The sequence below is a fragment of the Dama dama genome, chromosome 2, assembly GCF_033118175.1.
Source record: "Dama dama isolate Ldn47 chromosome 2, ASM3311817v1, whole genome shotgun sequence".
Classification (NCBI taxonomy): Eukaryota; Metazoa; Chordata; class Mammalia; order Artiodactyla; family Cervidae; genus Dama; species Dama dama.
In genome coordinates, this window is record NC_083682.1 from 16,449,375 (window position 1) to 16,473,010 (window position 23,636).

General features: G+C 48.9%; 1 protein-coding gene across 5 annotated transcripts in view; it reads left to right on the forward strand.

The window, feature by feature from the left end:
• The window catches only part of NTM (neurotrimin), a 925,228-nt gene that overhangs the window by 898,040 nt on the left and 3,552 nt on the right, over positions 1 to 23,636 (forward strand). For 2 of the 5 annotated variants that reach the window (XM_061157527.1, XM_061157564.1), the window contains exons 5-9: positions 2,608 to 2,742; positions 4,596 to 4,716; positions 10,651 to 10,802; positions 13,902 to 13,937; positions 18,585 to 18,617. In XM_061157527.1, the coding sequence (XP_061013510.1) occupies positions 2,608 to 2,742; positions 4,596 to 4,716; positions 10,651 to 10,802; positions 13,902 to 13,937; positions 18,585 to 18,617 (477 nt within the window). The remainder of the gene's footprint in view (positions 1 to 2,607; positions 2,743 to 4,595; positions 4,717 to 10,650; positions 10,803 to 13,901; positions 13,938 to 18,584; positions 18,618 to 23,636) is intronic. The other 3 variants (XM_061157536.1, XM_061157545.1, XM_061157555.1) reach the window with 3 other exon arrangements.

Consider the following 23,636-nt stretch of genomic DNA (forward strand, 5'->3'; position numbering starts at 1 on the left):
CGACAGAAGATGAGATGGTTGGTTGGCATCACTGACGCGATGGACATGAGTTTGAGCAAGCTCCAGGAGTTGGTAATGGACAGGGAAGCCTGGCGTGCTACAGTACTTGGGGTCGCAAAGAGTCGGACACAACTGAGCAACTGAACTAAACTGAACTGTAGGGACTTTGCTGACAATCCAGTGGTTAAGACTTTGCCTTCCAGTGCAGAGTCGTCCAATGCATGGGGTGTGGGCTCAGTCACTGGTCAGGGAGTTGAGATCCCGCTTGCGTCGAGGCCAAAAAAGCAAAACATGCAAGGGAAACAATATTGTAACAAATTCAGTGACTGTACTTTTTCTCTAATTCTACATTTGTTCTGGAGAACACAGGTTAGTAAAATTAAGCTTCCTTGGTTTTTGAAGGAAGACATTAGTGTAATTCTCTTCTTCTAGTAGTACAGATGTAGATCAGTAGGAAATGTACACTTTGCCCAAATCTTAAACTATCAAACTTCCTTCCCTACATAAAATTGCCTGATATTAATATTGTAAATTTCACATACAGTAGCGCAATGTTCTCACAAAAAACATGAGAATTTTTTTTTTTTTTTTACTATGATTGCCCTATTATTTACATCCTTGCATTTCACCCTATGGCAATATCCCCCTCTCTGCCTCAACTTCTCCGTTTGGATGTTCCTATAACAAGTTTCATTGGAGTTTGGTTCCTGTAAGTCTTACTGTGGTCACACAAGAACCTGTTTGATTGGTAGCATTAAACCAGATGCGTGCTCTGTGGTTGGACAGAACAAGGGACCTGGGAACCCTGCGCCTTTTCGTTTCCTTGCTTTGATGGTGTCATCACAGCCTCCCAGGAGATCTGAGGTCCTACCAGCCACTGTCCTGACGCTTGAGCTCAGTCCAGAAACAGCTGTCCAGAGCTAATTTATCTCCTAATGCTACGGCACTGTTAATTTATAAATTACACTGGTAATTCGAGCTATTATTAATTTCAGATGGTGTAGGGCAAGCCTAATTAAAATATGACACCAATTGCCACACATATGTACCAAGGACCACCATTTAAAATTAATGGGAATATTAAGTGTGACACTAGTGTCCGCGATGCTCTGCACAGTAATTACAGCATCTAGCGGGGAAGATCTGACAAATGTAGGCTCACGGTGGGTACAAATAAACAACGGCAATGTAAAAGGAAGCACAAGCTCTTCATTTAAGCCTCTCCTCCTCATTTCCTCCACCCTTCATCAGTTCAAGGTTAGTGCTCTTTCCCCTAAAGATGCTTAGGGAGCAGTGAGACAATTAAGGGCACTGTGCTTACTGGTGGGGACCATGTGTCTCTATGGGCTAATGTTGACTGTCTTCTCAGATTCTGGACTTTGGGGCCCTGCTTGCTACTTTCAGCATGTTCTTGGCTCTTCCTGTGAATTGATTGACTCTTGCTTGCCTGCTGTGACGGATGCTATCCGCAGGTGGTACAGGCAGGGGAGCTCCTGTCCGTGTATACTACCGGTTCCATAGGCAGAAAGACAGCTGGGGGATGCTCAGGATGGACTAGGTCTGGATGATGACAGACTTATCAAGACCCAGGAGTGCCGGCCACTCTGGGCAGGCAGTGGTCCTTCTGTGTGCGAGAGCTATTGTCTTCTGTGTCATTGTCATCACCCCTGCTATTACCGTTATAAAAATGGTGATCTTAGCAACGTCACAGAACAAATATAAGCATTGTTTACATGTCGTTATTGTTGTTCAGGCACCCAGTCGTGTCTGACTCTTTGCGACCCCATGGACTGCAGCACACCAGGCCTCCCTGTCCATCACCAACTCCCGGAGTTTGCCCAAGCTCATATCCATTGCATCAGTGATGCCATCCAGCCATCTCATCCTCTGATGCCCTCTTCTCCTTATTTACATACCACACACATAATTCTTTGTATGACATCAGTTTCTTTTAATTGTCATATTTATTTTCTGCATCACAGATACAGGCAGCATTATGGAGAGGTTTTATGCCCTGGGGGAAGGACTGTGCCTCTTTCCTTCCTCTCAGAATGGGCCCCCCACACTGTGTTAACAGAGCCCTGATCCTCTGAGTCTGGACCTCCAGGCAAATCATAGGGTAACTCTATAGTGCTTTCAAAGAGGGTTTGAAAAGCCACAAGTGTGTAGTGCTTTCAAAGTGGGCTTCAAAGCACTTTCTTGTAATCGGTTTATCATTTGTTCCTCCAGACATCCCGGTGTGCTCTGTGGTGACCTAGAGGGGTGGGATGGGGGTCCCTATCTCAGACCCAGAGCCTGACTGCTTTGTGAGATTCGGGGAGGGTGAACATTGACATTATTCATCACTTATTGAGGACCAGTAATTCTCCAGACTCTGTGCTTGGTCCAGGTAGGAACACAAACATTGTACCTGGTCCACTGGGGAACCGAGGACAAGCTAATGATATAAGAGGTAGAAGGGAGGCAGGCGGGAGAGCTGGAGTCCATCCTGAGAATCTGGACTGAGCATAAGCACAATGCTCTGCAGACATAACCACTGCACACTTGGTTTGCTAAGTTTGTGCCTTTGTTGTTTTTCTTCCTATTTCCTCACCCCTTCTCCTGCAGCTGTGGGCTTTGTGAGTGAAGACGAATATTTGGAAATCCAGGGCATCACCCGGGAGCAGTCGGGGGACTACGAGTGCAGTGCCTCCAACGACGTGGCGGCCCCAGTGGTGCGGAGAGTCAAGGTCACCGTGAACTGTAAGTGGTCTCAGGAGCCCCCACCCAGCACCTTCGGGAGGCGCTGCCTTCCTGGCCACAGAGAGAGCTCGACCACACTGCCAGCCCTGACTCGGGGCGGGAAATGGTGCAGCCTCGCTGGCCATTTTCTGCTTTCAAGAGCAACGATTCTAAGCTCTTAAAGAAAATAAATGGGAGCTGAAAATAATTTTATATAATCCAAAACTTGACTTAGAGTCCTAAAAGATCATTACATCGCATCCAATGCATAATTTATACAAGCTTGTCTTTGAGTCCCAATTTTTACTCATAATGTCACCAAGCTTCTCATTCTCTGGACAGTCATCTCCTTAATAGGGAGCAAAAATAAAAAGCATGTGTATGGAAGAAGTGTTATAATTTATGTTTATGTATACTTATGTTATCTCATCCTCTTCTAATTATGTTGATGGACATGGTATACATTCACAATTGAACTATAAGTAGATAAACATACACATATCTGATGTGAGAGGGTATATCTCATACCTGATTTTTGCTAATAGAGGTACTGAACCCCAAAAACTGGAGGCCACTTCTCTGGACCCCTCCTCTTCCTTCACCATCCAAATTCTCTCTGACATCGATGCTGCTCAATGTCCTCGCTCCCTCATGCATTTTCTCTAGGTTCTTCATTAGGTACCCTGACTCGGGTCTCTAGGACATTTGGAAAGTTTTCCCAGATGTAACTAATTTCAGATGCTCTTAGGACAGAATAGAACCCAAGAGTTACACCAGCAGACAAGAAGAGTTTCTCCTTCCAAACTTGGGTGGGGTTGGACATAGAGGAAGAATACCTTGGTTTGATATTTACTCCTTCACTTTAATATGTTGGTTTCTATTACAATTTGAGCCTAATTAACACAAAGCACTTGACGAATCAAGGAAACAGGTGAAGTAATCATGACATTTTTGTACCCTACCACAATTTCCTTTTAAAGTGACATAATTTACAGTTAATAAAGATTAACCTAAAGAGTAAGGAGATGTAAGAGAAGGGAAAACCTATGTAGAGAAATAAGAGAAATCTATTGGTAAATCAGCACATGAAGTTTATAGCCTGATGCGGTCAGATGCGGGTCCAGGATTTGGCTTCGAAGTGCTAAAGCAAAGATAGGAAACATCATTTGGTTTGAGGTTTATGTCCATAAGATAAAAGTGAATTTGTTACTTGGGAGAAGCAATGCTTTTTTCTGGTGTTGAGACTTGAAAAATAATTTCACTTTAAGGTCCCTATAAATAGAGCACAACAAGCATCACTTGCAACCATCATGCAGTGGTTGGCTGTGGCTCTTTTTCATAATGCATTTCAGTGCAACTGTCGGCATTGACAAGGGTGGTTTGGCAAAGACTTGGAATGAAAGCAGGCCGAATACTTACGTAAAGTTGTTCTGGCTGGATTCAAGTGTCCAGGGTAGAACACCTCCAAGAATGATGGATCTGTATATCCCCCAGGCAATTCTCTGTGACTATTATTTCTTGCAACTGAGTTTTTGATGGAAATTGAATAGTTCAAGCTTATATACTCTGGCAAAAACCTGGTGTGCAGAAAATCTATAGGGCTAGATTAAAGGTACTGTCAAGCCATGGGCATATGGTGGATGGGGTTGGCTATATCGTATGAAAGTGGAAAAGTTTAAACAGGAAATAGGCCTAAATGCCTGCTCATTCCACTGGTGTCCAGAGAGGAGCAGAGACGGTGCATGCGAGCCTTTCCTTGGTGATATGGGATGGCTTCATTCTCCAGCACTTCGTGGAGACCAGAGTTAGAGTGGGGCCTGGAAAACAGATCAAGGGAGGCATTTGAGGTGCTGTCGAATGTCCTCTCTTTGTAGATCCTCCATACATTTCAGAAGCTAAGGGGACCGGCGTGCCTGTGGGACAGAAGGGGACCCTGCAGTGCGAAGCCTCCGCGGTTCCCTCGGCAGAATTCCAGTGGTACAAGGATGACAAAAGGTAAGACTCCCTCCCCCTCTCCCTCCCCCAAGAAGAAGGAAGCTCTTCCAGGTCCCTGGTTCCACACAGACGCAAATGGATTCCTGCAAAGTCCTCTCTTGAATGCCTCCTGCCTGTGAAGGAGAAACAGTACCCAGACCAGTCTCTTCTTGATGTGAATGAACTTCAGCTGTGTTTGTAATGCCACCATGCAGAACTATCACTCGCCAATCAACGAGCCTAAGGAAAACTATTTCTTTAGGAAAATGGACTGTCAAAGGAAAGACCACCAGGAGCCCTGGAAAGCCTGTGAATTTTTTATAGACTTGGGAAATAATATGTTCTGCCTGCAGCTATTTTTAACGCATTCTCAGGCTTGCATGAAGGCGTCAGGAGTGCTCCCGGCGCTGAGTTAGCTGTGGCTGAGGACTCTGGTTCCATTCCAGACACACTCAGTGGTGCAGGAACGTGCCCGTGACCCGACTTGGCCTCGCTGTGCGCAGAGCCTATACTCTCGCGGCGGGAGAAAAGACAAGGGCCTCCCCGTTCCCTCCTATTGTCGCAGCCGCCGTCCGGATGTTTGCCCTGATTCACTGAAGTTTGTCACCGCGAGGAGTTATCACATGGCGCGTTAGCAAAGGGTTCAGCAGCTCCGAAAGCCAGGCAATTACTGCCATCAAAGAGCTATTTTAAGGTGGATGATCAGCAATTGATGGGCAAGAGCTGTCTACGGTCAGAACACAACTTGGTGAGAACAGGGAGGGGGCAATGCAGAGTCCTGAGGTGTATGTGGGGTGTAGCTGGGGGAAGGAGTCGGAGAGCCTGAGAAGCTGAGGAAAAAGCAAAAAAAAAAGGCAACTTTGGAAAGGAAAGAGGGTGAGCAGCTCCGGGCCAAGACGCAGATTGAGAGCAACCCAGCTGCTGCCCACAGGAGTCAACATCCCCAGTGCCTGAAGTCCTTTACTTAAGAGGCCAGTGTTCAAGGCAATGCTTGGTGCAGTAGCCAAGATGTGGAAGCAACCTGTGTGCCCGCTGACAGATGAATGGATAAAGAAGATACGGTGCATATATACAATGGAATATTACTCAGTCATAGAACAGAATAATGCTGTTTACAGCAACTTGGATGGACCTGGAGATTATCATAGTGAGTGAGGTGAAACAAAAAGACAAATACCATATACCATCACTTATGTATGGAATCTAAAATATGGCAAATGAATTTATTTACAAGATAGAAACAAACTCACAGACATAGAAATCAAACGTGCTTACCACAGCAGGCAGGGAGGTAGAGAGATACACTAGGAGTTTGGGATTCACAGATACACACTACTGTTATATATATATATATATATATATATATATATATATATATATATATATAAGAGATAATCAACAAGGGGAGGACCTGCTGTATAATAGTACAGGGACTATAGTCAACATTTGAATAACCTATAAGGGGAGAGAATCTGCAAAAGAGTATATATGTGTGTGTATATATTATACACACACACACACACACACACACACACATATATATATATATATATGAATGTATAACTGACTCACTTTGCAGTATACTTGAAGTTAACATGACACTGTAAATCAACTATTCTTCAATAAAATATAAATTTAGGGACTTCCCTGGTGGTCCAGTGGTTAGGACTCTGCTCCCCTTGCAGGGCACGTAGAGTTGACCCCTAGTCTGGGAATTAAGATCCCACATGCCACAACGGGCAGCCAAAAATTTTTTTAATTAATTTTTTAAAAAAAGGCCAGTGAGCACCAAGAGCCCCTCTAGTCTTTGCATTAACCTCTGAACTTTGTTTACAACCAAGTCACTAAGTCAGAGGCTCGTTATAATCCTTCCAAGTGAGAAGCACTACTTTTTTGTTCTGAAGCACTGATTCTGGCAGCAACTTGGGTGCACTGTATTCATCTAGCCCATTTTGTTGATGCGTACACTGAGAAACAATGATTAAAAGCAGACTCAGAAAGAGATTAGAAGAAACAACTGGCTTTTCTCCTTTTGCCCAAGAATTCATAATCAAGCAGAAGGGAATAGTGTTTTCCCAATAAATAAATGTGGGTTTCTTTCTTCAAAATCCTGCTTGTTTTCTCCATCTATTTTATCTTTTCTTTTATACTAAGAAGAAAACTGAAGCATGAAAGTCCAATATCAGAAAACATAGCAAAAAGCCAAAAATCTGTTGAGCTCCAGGGTAAATTCCTGAACTTTCAGTGGGTTAGATCTTCAAGGAAGTTAATCAGCTACATCCTGTCTTTCTAATCTTTGATGGGATGAAAAATGCAAGCTAAATGTGGAGGAAACAAAATCTTAAAAGATGTGGAGGAAAGATTAGCCCTCAGGCAAAAGTGGCCAACGGTGGGCACACAGAGGGTGAGCTCAGCTCTGCACGGCCACTGTGCCCCAGGGACGGGGCTGCAGGCTTCACCCAGGACGACAGAGCCCGACTGGCAGCATCTCCGTGGGCAGGGGGCTTTCGGAGCCCTGGGCTCAGGCGGCTCTGAGTCCTCTGTCTGAGCCCTTCTCGAGGCAGCTCCTTTTCTCTCCTTTAGTTCATTCCACTCAGTTTTTCTATTTGTTCTTCATTTATTTATCCCCCACCCCATGTTCTCCCATTGAATGGAGGTGTCTGTCCTCCGGGCACCAGGCTCTTGAAGAGCATCTCTGCTCTGAAGTCTTGTCGCTGCCTGTCCTTCCTGGACCACTGGCATGTCACTCCTCCAGGGAGGTCTCCCAGGGAAGATGGCCCCCCACGAGGGGGAAGGCCAGCTCTAACCTAACTGATATCCCTGGGGAGATGAGCAGATTTCTGAGACCAGTCAAAGGAGTCCTTCTGATGGGGACAGGCGGTTTTCTCAGAATTTAGGGTAGCAGTCTCTCTTGACTGCGTTCTAGCCACTCAGCGCCCACCACCACCGTATGTGCCATGGATCTAAAGGGAGAGGAAAGGGAACCCTGTCCTTAATAAGGACTACTCATCTGTAGGGACTCGAGTTGTTGAAAAGCATGAAGAAGCTGAAGCCTGGTAGTGATACTGAACCGGCCTCTGTACCCCGGCACCGAATTGAATCTCAAGAGACAGAGTTTTCGGTGAAGAAGAAGAGAATAGCTTTAATGCTTTGGCAGGAAAGGGGGACCACAGTGGGTCCATGCCCTCAAAACTTTGTGTCCCAACCTGGAGGGGATAATGGGGAGTTTTATAGTAATGGTTCAGAGAGGAGGGTGGGATCAGCTAGTGGACATTCTTCTGATTGGCTGATGGTGAGATAATCAGGGGTCAGCGTCATTAACCTTTTGTACTTGTGGGCAGTTTATAGTTAACTTTTCCCACATGGTGGTGGTTTCAACATCTGCTAAACAACTCAAAGATATCATGTGTATCCCTTAAAGGGGAGAGGAGGGCATGGCAACCCACTCCAGTATTCTTGCCTGGAGAATCCCATGACCAGAGGAGCCTGGCAGGCTACAGTTCACGGGGTCATGGAGTTAGACACAACTGAAGCAACTTAGCACGCATTGTATCCCTTATCAGCCTCCCCAGTGGCCTTGAAGGGGAACCAAGACCCTGTCCCAAGGCTGTTCCATTGCTTCTTGGCTGCTTCTCCCCGTCTGGCATGCCCTCCCTTCCCTAATTAGCAAGTGTTTGAACCTGCCCTTTGCAACTCAGGGAAGGTCTAGGAGGCTGAATGAAACCTATTTCCTACAAACTAGAAAACTGGGGATACAGAAAAGCTTTCTGCACCAGAGCTCCACAGGGTCCTGCTCCGTTTCAGCACACCTGTCTCAGCACAGCTGTCTCAGTTTCAGACACCTCCATTCTCCCATTGCACGGAGGCGTCTGTCCTCTGTGGCACGGTGTAGTGTGTGACCACACACAGCATCACCCCAGAAGCTGCAAAATGCTGCCGAATACCACTGGCCGCCCTGCTCTGCTTTTAGCTAAAGACATTTCAGAGCTGTCAGCAGAGCCTGCTTTCTGGGCAAGTGTCTCTCCCCACTGCAGAGCTGAAATCTAATTCACAGCTTGGTCCCCATGTGACGACTTCCTCCCCAGCCCAGGGATGGCGTCAGAATGGCAAGAGGGATCAATAAGCTTGAGGAACTCAGAGAAGACTCCGGCAGGTGGGCTGCAGAGCCTCCTACGGACAGCATCCCCTGCAGGACAGCAACAGAACAAGCCGGAGATAGAACAGTGGCTTCTGGCTGCACAGCCAGACACCTCATTCCTTTCGGACTGTGCTCATATTATAACCAAGTACGTGGACCCGGGCTGGTTCACCGTCCCTCGCGTGGGAGAGAGAAAAGCCGCTAGATGAACATCTACAGGATGGAAAGCAACACACGTTCCCCCAGCCCTGCTCTGACTTCCCTGGAGACAGACGCTGGGTTGGGACAGAGGCCTGAATCCTGCTCTTCTCATCACAGCGGTCACACATCTTGGCGATAGAGAGAACTGTCCATTCGTCCTGCAGAGTGGACACCTTCAGATAATGATACAGCAGCTGATGTCGCTGCCAAAACTGTCCTGTGGCCCAGGGACAGGAAGGAGTTTGCAGTGTCTCACTCCACAGAAATATATTATTTTGCATAACATTTTATGGTTTACAAAGCATTTTCTCATCATTATCCTGCTGGGCTTTATTTTCTATTTCTGCCCGGAATATTGTCTTTCTCGATTGGATGACTCCAATACCAGCCATTTGCCTCAGTTTCTGCCCTGCGAACCCATTCCAACATGTGTCCACCTTGACATATTGTCCTGTCCACATGTCCTGCTCTAGCCATACCCTACACAGGCAGCTGAGCTTTGGGGATCAATCCCTGAGATCCTCCATTTAGAAGGATGGTTGTCCCCACTGGTGGTTATCTTTCCTGTAGCATAGACAGCTTCTGGGCAAGGAAGACAAAGTATTTCAGGGAAACGAACAGTTTGGCTTAAAGCCTGTTCTCCGAAATAGGATATCCCAGCGGTTTTTACAGAGAAGAGCGCTGGTCTCATGATTTCCATGCAGACATGCAGGTTCAATAGGAATTGCTCGTAACAGCCTCCAAAGGAGAATGTGGCCCCACCAACCACCGAAGCAGTTTTTCCTTTCCCTCTCTGTCTGCCCTGTAATAGTGTCCGCACTTCTAACAAGTGTACCTGGCTGTCCTCCCCACCTCTCTCCCTGGCTTTTATAAGTGGCCCCCAGCTATTGTTCTGAGCCCTTGAGACATGTTGAACTCCAAGTCTGGGTAAGACAGCCAGGGAGCTGGTCCTGGCCACCTGAGGCCACACTCTCGGGCTTCTGTAATCCCTCCCAGGATGAGATGCTCTAATCCAATGGACAGATCACCCCTCCTAGGCCCATCAGGGTCCCCTAATGTAAAAACAGCCCCTGATTCTTTTATCCTGATCACGGCCAAAGATAAATTACTATCTGTAAAATGTCTCAAGTCCTTAAGGGACAGTTTTACTACCAGGTGCATGAAAAGCTTTGCTCTTTCAAACCCATCGGCTTTTTCTCCTGTTTGAAGACTAGGTTCTTCATTTTCATGGTTGCCATCATCATCTTCATCAATAACATCAATTCTCCAGCACCTACTGCTCAGATCCTGTGGGGCTGAATGGCACACAGGTGGCGCATTGTATTTGTTGAAGGCACCTGCCTTCAGAGAACATCAATAACTGCATAGAGAGATGAAGATCTGCATTGTGCGAAGCATGTCTCCAGGCACACACATAAAACAGAGAAATGTAATTACGTGCGTCATGGTGATGAACTTGTTGTGTAGTTGAGTGGAAAAAAAAGGGGGATTATAGTGATGCCAGAAAGGGGGAAGAGGGAAGATCACTAATTCCAGAGTGTTTCTTCTTCCTTGTAAGGAAAAATACTTATAACCATCCCCTTTTTCCTCTCTTTTCGGTCTCTTGTTTGTCTCAGGCTGGTTGAAGGAAAGAAGGGGGTCAAAGTGGAAAACAGACCTTTCCTCTCAAAACTCATCTTCTTCAATGTCTCTGAACACGACTATGGGAACTACACGTGTGTGGCCTCCAACAAGCTGGGTCACACCAATGCCAGCATCACACTGTTCGGTGAGACGGAGCCCCAAGCTAGACAGCAAGGAGCACAGTGGTGGGGGGGGACGGGGAGTAGGGAAAGATGGGGGGCAAGGAAGAGAGTCAGTAGTTAGGCGGAGGTGGGAGAGAAGGACAGGGATGAGGAGGGAGGGGGAGAGAGCGAAACAGCACGGGTGTGAAAGTGAACACCGGGTTTCATTCTATACTAGAAGTCCTGACACTGCAGGAAAGGGTTTGGGGGATACTGAAGTGACATTGAACTTTCCCCCGAGTATCTCCTTAACTGACTGTGGGGATGGCAATCGGATCTAGTCGTCAAGAACCCAGAGAGGAACATACACTACTTCCATACTTCTTCCCTGGATGAGTGTGAAATGTTACCATTTCTGAAATGTTTTCTGGTCCTCAGGATATAAGAGAAACTTCATTGTATTAATAAAAGTAGACTCATGGGCCTTGGGATCCTGAGTAATGTTAGTGTCAGATGGAGAATTAACATAGCCAATGGGTGTGTCCCTGGTTCTCCATCTGTGTCCCAGGGTGTTGGGCTGCATTGAGATATTATCTGTCCAACTGAGCCACCATCTCGACAGAAGTCGCATAGTCATTCATGCATTAATTCATTCAGTCACTATTTATTGAAGGACTAATGTGGGCAAGGCAAGATGTGGTGCCTTCACGGCACCCTCGGCAACTGGAAGGGTGCCAGAATCAAGGGAAGGAGGCAAGGAAACAAACTTAGATCCCCGGGTCTCATGCTTCTGTGGGGAGAACAGTCACACAGACCTGAGCCTGGATGCCCGAGAGCCATTCTGCATCTCTGACGGGCTCCCTCCCCAGGAAGAAGCAGGCTGTCCACACAGCCCATGGGGCTCATTTCTGGTTGCTTTGTGGGGCGTTGGGGGTGGGGGAAGGCACATCCTTCCAGGCCCCAGCAAGTACCTTAGCTTGGCATCCTTCAATTTGTTCTCCCATCTCCCATGTTAACAAGCAGTCTCGAGTGTACTGGGGAGGGAAAGGTAAGGAAGCTAGCAGATCATTGGCAGGAGCCTAAACCCCTTTATTCTGAGAATTCCCAGATAATCCCAGAGCTCCATAAAGCACCCCTCATCCCCTGCCCACCCTGCCATATCTCCTCCATGGCACCACGGACCCCGATCAGATCCAGACAGCCCACCTGTGCTCTTCCCCTGTTCCATTCAGATTTCCAAATTGCATTCCATCCCCCCTTTTACCCAACACATAAAATAAACCCCAGCTTTATCCTCCAGGGCTGGGAGGGAGTAGGCTGCCCTTGATCCCAGGACTGGCAGACCGGAATGGGCAGAGCTGTGATTAGACTGATTGATGTGTCTGACGCCTCCCACCCAGGGACAGTCATCAGGGCCGCTCACGTTTGTCAGCCTTTTGGCTTTTTGGCAGGTGTCTGTCTGCATGAACAGAAGGACCATGATTAGGAAGGGGCGGCCCCGCCTCCCCTTGCCTCCCAGATCCAAGGCTCTCCCCGCCCTCCTCCCACAGCCTTCCTCTTCCCTGTAAACAGTCTCCCTCCTCCTTTGACCCCTTTGCTCCTCCGAATCAGATGCATGAAATGGTTTTGCAACTGACTTTATCACTGCTGTCTAATTCCCTGGCCTCGTCCCCTGAAGCCATCTAAGATGAGAAGAGAGAGAAAAAGCAAACTTTAAGAGTGAAATACCGGCATTTGTGACAAGCAATGCAGTGAAGCATGCGGCATAAATCTGCTCCTTTCCACAGACCCGTGTTTGGCAATTAAGACCTCTGCCCGCATCCCCGGCAGTCTGTCAACATCCCCTGCACCCCGTGTGTCACGTGGGACGGCCCTACAGTGGCCAGCTTTCTGGAGTCCAGGGGACTCTCTAAAAACATGTATGGAAAAGTGATAGTATGGATTCAAGTGAGTTTAGAAAGACTCAGATCAAAGATGAACTGGGCCCATGTGGGGATGTTCTTTAACACAGGAGGGCTCAGAGCCCTTGCATGCTAAATCTCTAAGAGGGAGAAACAGTTTGGAGCATTTCCAAATTTAATCAAAGAGCAACCAGGTTTTTAGCCTCATTTAAGAGAGCGTTTCTGAGAAGCCCGTCACAGCATCACCACCCGGGTGACGTCTAGATCCATGGGGCTACAGAATCCCATTAACATGCCACGCCTGCATTTCCACCCCCTTGGCTCACACTGCAGCTGGTCCACACAGCCCAGCCCTTCAACTCTTTATCAACACCCACTATCAATAAGGCCTCTTGACAAATATAAACGTGTTAGCGAGTTTTCTATGCCCTTTCCCGTGATCAGACCCATCAAGCCGACTTGCGCAAGTTAGAAAGCAGCCTTTGCTTTATGCAAATACACAACCTTTGTGATGAAACTCCTTCTCCTGTAGCATCCGAGAGCTAGCTAAATTAGCATCATTTTGCCACCAACCTGCTCGGAAGCTGCACGCATGACCTGACGTTGAAAAGTGAGGGATGCTGGTGCTGGTTAGATTCCTTCAGGGTCAATACCTTTGAGGTACTACAGCCAAATGGGGTAGGGGTGGTCCTTCCTAGCAGGAACCCTACCAGTAGGATTCTGAGAACCTGGTCCCTGAGGCTCCAGAGGCATCAGGGGACCAGGAGAATTCAGCCCCTGGGATCCTGAATCACAGAGATTCCTGGGAGGGGGGGCCCTAGCTCCTGCTGTGGTGCTGGGAGGCCAGAAATCTCTGCACTTGGTCTCCCCAAGTGAACCAGTGGAGCTGTGGATGAGACAGAGATCTCATCTGGAAAGAGGCTTTGGTCCTCTGCTACTAAGTCAGCACCCCAGCTCAGCACACGCCCAGAGTCCGTGCTCCTGCGGGGGCTGAGAACGCATGGCCAGCCCCTCGCCTTCCAACCTCAGCATCCTGTGTGCACGCACCCAGCCCTTCACCGTTCCTCATCTGCATCTTGCCCCACCACCTCTGGTTTTTGTGTGTTCCTTTATTTCTCCATCCCTCCAGAAATGTTTGTGAAAAGTGGTATACAAACTATATATGATGGATATATAGCTACTGTATATAATATGTGTGTTTGTTTTCATTTTTCTCTCCTGTGTGTCCCTCACCCGATATAGAGCTAAGTGAGCCTACAAGCTCATCTTTGTTGCAAGGTCAGTATCCCCCTGTCCCCCTGCTTTATGGGTTCTCCCCTCCCCGCTTTCTCCCAGAGCCCCTCCCCCTGCCCTCCTGTGTGTTCCCCAAGGCTCCTGTCTGTCCAGCAGCTAGTGGATGGCGGCAGGCGCGAAGTGGGTTACTGGGAGCCGATGAAACTCCAAGGACCCCCTTACTCTCTGCTCACATTGCCCACCTCCCCTGAAGGGCTGGGAAGGGAGAGGAAAAGAAATAACCCTATCCTCTCAAAGTCTGGAGGTCTGCATGGAGACAAAAGGCTCAGAGAGCGAGGCTTGGGGCAACAGGCAGAGAAGTCCACCCACTGAATTCTTCTCATAGGAGCCTCAGTGACAGCCCACCCCCCACCAGCCACAGAAGCAAACCCCCAGGGCACGGAGTTTCGGAGGGTCCCTAAGCTGTCACAGAGCATTCATGGGGAGTGTCTTCAGGGAGGAAGGTGGGCAGGTGCCCCTGCAAGGTCCTTGGAGTGGACGCCGCTGAGCTCCTGTCCAGAACCTGACTTCCACGGGTGCTGTGCACTTGGGCAGGTCAGGAAGTATCATTCAGACTCAATTTCCTCTTCTGGACCATAGAATTGACCACCCGCCTTACAATGTGAGAATTGTTCTAGCCTTCACCTGAGAACACATAGTAAAAAGGCTTTGAAAACCACCAGGTGCGTCTTGAACCATTGGAGCTCAGTCTCTGGTTACAGGGACCCCCCCACCCGGCATATCACGATCCAGGGGTTCATGAACTCATTTCTCAAGCCCTCTCCCTAACTTCTTCCCACCTCTTCCATGCCAGCCCTCCCCAGCCTATGATACCTGCATCTCTCGCCTCTTTTTACTCAGCCCCTCAAATTTTCTCAAGGTCCCTAGTCTAGTTAAAGTGATTCATTTAGGCCATGACTAAATGCTCAGAAGTGGACCCAGGCTGAGTGGTAGAATTGGACGAATGCCGCATGTGCTACCTTTTCATGCTGAGGACAGTGCCGACCCTTGGAGAGCCCCGCAGGAAAGCGGCTGTGACCACAGTGAAGAGAGGGTCTTTCCCCACTTCCCACCATCCTTCTCATCCCACCTAGCACCCCCCTCATCTTGTTCATCCATTCACATCTGGCCATGCAAGCAATCATCAGAGGATGGCATTAGACTTGGGGAGGGGGAAATGGAAGAAGTGAATTATATGGGAAATTATTTGACAGAAGAGGAGAAAACTTTTATGGTGAGAAGATTCAGGGATGCAGTATTCACCTTAGTGATACAGAGTGCCATGGTGATGAACCACAAACAGGAAAATGAAACAGAAATAGAAAGAAAGGGAAGTCAATGGAAGGCTCCAGGTTCAATAGTAATTCAACGTATGCTTATTGAACCCCTGGCCAAGGCATATGCACAGATCTCGAAGAACGTTGGAAAAGTAGCAAAGGACATAAATGGTGAAAAGGACGTGTGAGAGGCTGGAGGTAGGGCAGAGGACAACTTGCAAGGGACTTTGAGTGACTTAGAGTGACTCAGCTCATTGTGATCACTGATGTCTGTATTCTCAGCTGGAAAGGGAGCTTTTAAAACAGGGATTGGTTGCTAAGGAGTTAGAACTCCACTGCAGGTGCACCCCAGGGATGGAGGGAGCACATCCCACATTGGAGCCAACAGTAACAAAACTGACCAGAAGCAAACAAATCCCTGCCTAGTTCTGAGCAGGGGACTAGGAGCAGAGGCTCCACCTGCTGACTCAGAGCTGAGCATCCTCACCCCCGCTCTGTGCTCTGTGATCTGCTGTGAATGTGGGGCAGGGTCTCCATGCCAGCTCTCTTCTCTATGCTGCTCCCACCCCATCACCCTTCTCGTTGGGTGCAGGGCAATGTGTCAAGGCCAGTGTTGTAGATGGTAGAATCCTGGAACATTCCAAGACTTGGATTAGTGTGGTCTTCAGTGTAGCTGTCAGACTCTTGTACACCAAGGGCTGTATTAGAGAAAACAGACCATGCTCTTGGGGCCTTTATCTTATGCATTGCTCTCTGTGTGTGTATATGTTGCTTTTTCCTCCTCCATGGCTAGCCTACCCAGGAACAGAGCGCTACCTCATTTCTCTGGAATACACCCAGGTTATGCTCCTCTCATTTAGAAGGATTTCCACCCATGAGGAACACTTAGCTTTAAAAGACATTCCAAGCTATTTTGTTACTCAGTTTCCAAATGGTCCAGAAGGATCCAGAAAAGAGAATTTCGTTCCTTCTCAGCATTTTCTGCCACCCAGACGTATTTCTCTGCTCCCCCTCTCGCAAACACAGTGGACCGCATGTCCGCCTCTTGTATTAATATGTAGTGCTGCCGGACTCCCGCAGGACTCCCACCAGTCCTTAGACTGGTGGACCCACCACCGTCCCTCACGCCCTCCCTCATAGGCAAGTGTGCCGGGGACGCACTCAGCGGCTCGGTGACTGTTCATTTCCCATCCCTGGTCCATTGTCTTTTATCTCCTGGGCGAGGAGTCAGATTTGATGGTATCAGTGGTCTGGGGAAGGTCGGCTGATTCATGCTGGCCAAACCTCGCAGTGACCCTCAAATCATCTTAATAGAGAATGGGGGAGCAAGTCAACTCTGTGCTTCAGAAAAAACAGTTGCAGTGGGAGAGAGGATCTATTCTTCCCTGCTGAGGATGAGAGAGAGCTCATTAAACCCAGTCTCCCAGCAGTTAGTATTTCTATGGCACATGTGTCTAAATACAGAAGGTACCGAACTAAAATCCCCTCGCCCTATTTCTGGAGTGTTTGCGTATCCTGTGTATCCATTCTGGTGTGAATCCAGCCCTCTTCTGCTCACTAGTACAGACAGCAGCCCTGTGCTCACCTAAGAACTTGGATTCAGCTGGGTTTGGTGGCAGAAAGATAGTGTTTTGGATTGATCCTTGACTTCTCTGAGTCGCCACTTTGATTTTTGATTATTGATCTGCCCACAGCCTTTTCCGGAGTAGATTCTTGGGGCAGCTAATGTCCGGTTGGATCAAGAGTTGTATCATGTCTCAGGTGCCTTTAAAGAGCAGACTGAGAGTTTGAATACATGGGGACGCACTCAGGTGATTTGGGGCAAATGTTCTGGTTGAGTCTAGATGGAGTCATCTCTAGGTTATCCTTCCTTCTATATGCAAGGATCTTTGCACGGAAAATCCTATCACTTTGATGCAGAAGGCTTTAATCTCATTTTCTTTTTCTCAGTTTTATTTTCCCTTATTTCAAGTATAATGGATGAGTAAAATTGTAAGATATTTATTTATTTATTTTTCATTTATTTTTATTAGTTGGAGGCTAATTACTTTACAATATTGTACTGGTTTCATACACACTGTGGAGGCCTTCCCAGGCGATGCTAGCAGTAAAGAACCCTCCCCAATACAGGAGACATAAGAGATGAAGGTTCAACCCCTGGGTTGGGAAGATCCCCTGGAGAAGAAAATGGCACCCCACTCCAGTATTCTTGCCTGGGAAATCCCACGGACCGAAGAGCCTGGTGGGAAACAGTCTATGGGGTCACAAAGAGTCGGACACGACTGGAGTGACTTAGCACGCACACATACACATACGCTGTGGAAGGATTTCCCATCCTCTGTATCCAGGGTGAACGCATGCAGAGGCCCCCAGCTAACGAGGAAAGATGAGAGGTCAGCCTGCTTCTGGCCAGTCAGCAGGATAGGCTCTATGCATTGTCCCAAGAACCTGGACTGGTGAATGGAGGTCTTTCCTGGTCCAGCCAGCAGAGGGGAGCTGATGCCCAGCATTTCCCAGGGCAGGTCCCAGCAGCAGGGATGCAGGTCTTACTGCCTTAGATCACCCCAGAGAGAGGAAGCCCTCGGGGCCAGCTGGTTACAGTCTGACTCATCAAGAGAGGTCAGATATCAAAGGTCTGCCCTCCTCCAGTACACAGAACCTCGCTCACTAATATCTCAAAGATGCATAGATGAATGCCAGTTAACTTTACAGATCAAACAGAGCATGGGCTCCTGCATTCATATTACTGCAGGAGGGCCTAGGCTTTAGTTTTATAATAAAGCCTGCAGACTTCAGGGCTTCCCTGGTGACTCAGAGGATAAAGAATCCACCTTCAATGCAGGAGACCCAGGTTCAACCCCTGGGTTGGGAAGATCCTGGAGGAGGGCACAGCAACCCACTCCAGTATTCTTGCTTGGAAAATCCCATGGACAGAGGAGCCTGGCAGGCTGTAGTCCATGGGATCGCAAAGAGTCAAACACAGCAGAGTGACTAACACTTCCACTTCTACTTCTGCGGACTTAACTAATTAGAGGATAGTCTAGTGGCTAAAGAAAAAAGGTTGTTCTACAGAGAAGTGTTTATTGGCTTGGGGGCTCAGGCTCCAGGGTACCAGCTTCCCCAGCCAAGACATGGCGGGGATGTTGGATCTCTGAGTCAGAGATCCAATGTGAGCATCCTGCCCCAAGCCCCATGCAACCTATGCCAACTGACTTCCCAGCATAGCGGAGGGGCACGTGTCCAAGGGCTGGGCTGTGGCCAGGACAGTATGGGGTCTGGGCTGGTTCAGCCTCCTTCCCCCAAACCATCGGAGGGTAAATTAAATGTCTCTGGCTGCTTTCTGCCTTAACAGTGGCTTGTTTTTCATTTCTTTTAGAAGTGAAAACCACAACTCTGCCCCCTGGGAAAGGTTGGTATGTTTACTTTCCAGGCAGCTGCTGCCTTGGGCTGGGGGGCGCAAGACTTATCGCCTTCTTGCAAGATGCATTCTCTTCTGCGCTAACCCCAGGAGGCAGCCCGGTGGGGACCGCCTGACCTCGGGCCGGCCCTGTGTCAATTCAGATTAACTATCCCCAAGGACATCGATTCTCCCCGGGTGCCTCCCCTGCAAAGTCTAACTTGTCTTTGCTGGCAGCACTAATGGGGACCTGTCAGTGCCCAGAATAGCTCCACGTCTGGGCCCTTCTGTAGCAGGCCCGCCTCTTTCTTTGCACACGATGCTCTGATGCGATGATCTTCTTGGACCTTGGCCTTGCATGCTGGCCTCTGCTTACCTCATTCTCTCTTTTTCTAACTTGGAGCTGGAAGGGAAGTGGCAGGAGGAAGGGGTCAGGGGAAGGAAGGGGGCGGTTCTTGGGTGAGTCACTTAGCTACGAATAAAAATTCATCCTATTCGGGGGCTTTCATTCTGTCCAGATATTTCCGATGGATAATTGACACTCGTCACAGCTCTCCGGGACCCTGACGGTCCTGGTAATTAGTCTCTTCAGGCCTCCAGAGCTCGCTAATGAGACTGAGGCAATAAGGCCTTCCAGGCTGAGGGGAGGCGCTGCTGGATGGAGCACACAGACCTCCTATGTGGCCGCATCGCCGAGCAGATGGGCCGAGCTGTTACTCTGGCCAGCTCGGGTTCTGAGAGGGCCTCGCGGCCGGAGCCTGGGATCCACACCTGCCTGGAGAGCAGGCCCTCCTCTCGTGGGCATCCTCCTGTACCGATCAGTGTGGGCGGGCCTGGGGTCCCCAGCTTGACCGGTACCCGGGCCAGGCAGGCCCTGCAGCCCCACTCTCTGCTCTCTTCCTCTCTGGAGATGTGAGCGGCCCGCAAAGCCACAGCTCTGAATCCAGGAAAAGAAAACTGTCTTTGGAGACAGAAAGCAAGCGACCCTGGGGACATCACTTAAGGTCTCCAAGAGTGAGTTTCCACACATTAGAGCAGGAGATAACAGCCTTCATCTCCTACACGAGGGACTTCAAGGGGCCAGAACCCATTTCCAGGTACAAACACTCCACCTGGAATCCTAACCAATATGGCCTTACCTCTGGGTATATCTTCCCTCAACCATGTGAATTTTCAGTGACTTGTATTGGGAATTGTTAGAAAAGTGGGGGAAGGGTGTTTGAAAGACGGCAAAGTAGGAGAAGAATGTTTTGCTTTGTTTTCAGTTTGGTTTGTACTTTTCTTTTTCAAGTAGAACCTTAAGAAAAAGAAAAATACAGACACAAAGTAGGTATAGACATGTCAGCATGGATCACTGTTCTGGCCCCTTCCTTCCTTCAACTAATGTTTGTTAAGTACCTGCCAAGGGCCCAGCTGGGCACAGATCCTGCCTTTATGGAACTCAGAGCATGGAGGAGGAGACATGTGAGACACATGAAGGGAACTGTAGAATGGGTGTGTATTTTAATAGTGGGATGTGTATGGTATGGTAGAAGGAAACAAAGCAAGTCAAAGAGGGCTGCCTGGAAGAGGTGGCTGAGGCCAGAACAGAACCTGGAACAAGAAGCAGGAGTGAGTCTAGTGAAGCGCATTTCAGGCAGAAGATGTGATATTGGGAAGAAAAGAGAACAGGCTGGAAGGTGCACACGTATGTGTGTTGCTGGTATTGTGTGGAGTAGGAGCAGGGAGGGCCCGAGGCACACGTGTCCAAGAGTGAGGCTAAGGATTCAGAGGGCAAGTCTCTGAGTGTCCTACGGAGCAGCTGAGAGGTTTCCCAAAGGCCAAAGGTATCTAATCCACTAGTGGTCTGGTCAGCTTAGAGTCACAGAAACATCGGCCTGGGGTTGGCATAAGGAGTCAACCCAGAAAGTCCAGGGTGGGTAGTGGACAGCTGGTGCTTGGACTCTGGGAGGATGTGAGGAGACCCCCGCCTCAGGTTTCTGCAGGAACCACCGCTGTTTCCTTCTCCAGGGCAGCTGTGTCCAGAGAGATGCTGGGTGGGGAGCAGGAAGGGGTGGGGAGGCGAGGTCCTGCTGGACGTGGTGGTGTCCAGGGGAGTGCCAGCCCCACGGACACGCCTGGAAGAGGAGGGCAGCTATGGAACTTCATACTCCGAGTGCCCTCCCCGCCGCCTCACACCCAGCCGGCATTTCCTCTCCTCTCTGGAAGGCGTTCTCTGATTCGGGGGATCAGGGCCCTCCCCACAGGCTTCCTGAGTGCATCCCCGTAGGCAGCAGAGCACCCAGGAGCCCCAGGGGGGCAGGAAGTGTAGGAACACAACACGCACCCCAGATACCTGCCACACTGCGGCCACTGCCAGGGGCCCGGCATGTTTGCCAACTCCCAGCCGCCTCCCGCAGCGCGCTGCAGACTCCGTGGCCAGCAGACAAGGCTTCTGACTTTTCTTGCCTGGCCAGGTCCCTGCTGGGCTGTCTGCCTGGCATGCGCATCCTCCATCCACCTCCCTGGAGATGTGTGGTCCCTGTAGCCCAGAGGAGTGGAGGGTGGCAGGGACAGAGAGCGTCTCCATGCAGGAAGTGGCATCATCCCCTTTCTCCTACCAGGCGCTGGAACAGGAGGGCCATGCTGGGGTGAGTGGGAAGTGAGTTTCAAAGCTGTGTGAGCCAGTGTTCAGGAGAGAGAGGAGGTGAGAAAGGAAGGGAGCCCTGTGTGAATAGATACCTGTGTGTCCGGACGCGTGAGCCAAGTGAGCAGAACACACTTGGAATCACAGGCAGCGTGCCAGGGGGAGGGGCGTGCAGCCACCAACCCTCCCATCACACTTGGAACCTGGCTCCCAGGGACCCAGAACAAACTCCCCATCTCAGAGCTGGCCTCGGGCAAAGATACACTTCCCCTGCCAAGAATCTTGGGGTGTCCCAGAGTGGAAGAGCATCCCCTCTGGGGGCGGCTTCTCTCCTGAGATTCCAAGGACTGCTGTAGAGTCAGTAGTGATTGAACATAAGAGCTGGGGTTTCTGGTGATGATTTGTATAGAAACAGGAGTTAGATTTTAGAAGATGCAACCAATTTGTGATCAATGGTCAAGGATAAGCAAATCTGAAATTGAATTACAAGTCATCCAGAGCTTTGCAGCTTTGCAGGGGTGCCCCTTTGTCATGGGTATGCGGTGGACTGGGAGAAAGAGGATGTTAAGCTTTGTGTCACCCAGACATTCACCTCCCTGGTGGGGAGCAGAGGAGTCATCTCTTGTCCTTCTCCTCAGGAGAACTTGCACTGCCAAGGAGTTCTGGCCTCAGGAGCACTGCGGTTGGGGAGGAAGAAAATTTCCTGTATCCTTCTAGGTACTTCTGGATGGCTTAAGAATTAAATTGACATGGAATAGAGTAACAGGAGACAATAAAAGACAAATTTAATAATACATATATACATGAACGGAGAAGGAAATGGCAACCCACTCCAGTTCTCTTGCCTGGAGAGTCCCAAGGACGGAGGAGCCTGGTAGGCTGCAGTCCATGGGGTCACGAAGAGTTGGACACAACTGAGCGACTTCACTTTCACTTTTCACTTTCACGCACTGGAGAAGGAAATGGCAACCCACTCCAGTATTCTTGCTTGGAGAATCCCAGGGATGGCGGAGCCTGGTGGGCTGACATCTGTGGGGTCGCACAGAGTCGGACACGACTGAAGCGACTTAGCAACAGCAGCAGCAGCATATACATGAAAGGGGTTTCCCTGGTGGCTCAGTGGTAAAGAATCTGCCTGCAATGCAGGAGACACAGGAGATTCGGGTTTGATCCATGGATCAAGAAGATCCCTTGGAGGAGGACATGGAAACACACTCCAGTATTCTTGCCTGGAGAATCCCTGTGGACCCAGGAGCCTGGTGGGCTACCATCCATGGGGTTTGCAAAGAGGCAGACACGACTGAGGGACTGAGCTCACACATACATGGAAGAGACAAGGAAAACTGATGCACTCACCAAAATGTCCCAAACCTTCATCTTAAATGCCGTCTTCAGCTAAAGACAGAAGAGGATGCTGGGGACAGGGGGTTAGGACTTCAAACAGAGAGGAGGCATTTCACATGGAGATGGAAATATTGCTGTGTGGTGGCAGTTATTGGTGGGCAGGCAGAGATGGACACAGAGGGAAGGATAACAGACAGATTCTGCAGGCTACTTCCTGTCGCCACAGCCAGTTCACACTGTGTCACCTGTGGTGACAGCTCCCTTCCTGGGACAGGTCCTCCTTCTACATTCTTTACCCAGTCAGATGTTGTTTTTGTTCAGTCGCTCAGTCTTGTCTGACTTTTTGTGACGCCATGGACTGCAGCACACCAGGCTTCTCTGTCCTTCACCACCTCCCAGAGTTTGCTCAAACTCAAGTCCATTGAGTCAATGATGCCATCCAACCATCTCATCCTCTGTCGTCCCCTTCTTCTCCTGCCTTCAGTCTTTCCCAGCATCAGGGTCTTTTCCAATGAGTCGGCTCTTCACATGAGGTGGCCAAAGTATTGGAGGTTCAGCTTTAGCCTCAGTCTTTCCAATGAATATTCAGGGTTGATTTCCTTTAGGATGGACTGGTTTCATCTCCTTGCAGTCCAAGGGACTCTCAAGAGTCTTCTCCAACACCACAGTTCAATTCAAAAGCCATCAATTCTTTGGCACTCAGCTTTCTTTATAGTCCAACTCTCACATCCATACATGACCACTGGAAAAACCATAGCCTTGACTAGATGGATCTTTGTTGGCAAAGTAATGTCTCTGCTTTTTAATATGCTGTCTAGGTTGGTCATAACTTTCCTTCCAAGGAGTAAGAGTCTTTTAATTTCATGGCTGCAATCACCATCCGCAGTGATTTTAGAGTCCAGAAAAATAAAGTCAGCCACTGTTTCCACTGTTTACCCATCTATCTGCCATGAAGTGATGGGACCGGATGCCATGATCTTAGTTTTCTGAATGTTGAGCTTTAAGCCAACTTTCTCACTCTCCTCTTTCACTTTCATCAAGAGGCTCTTTAGTTCTTCTTT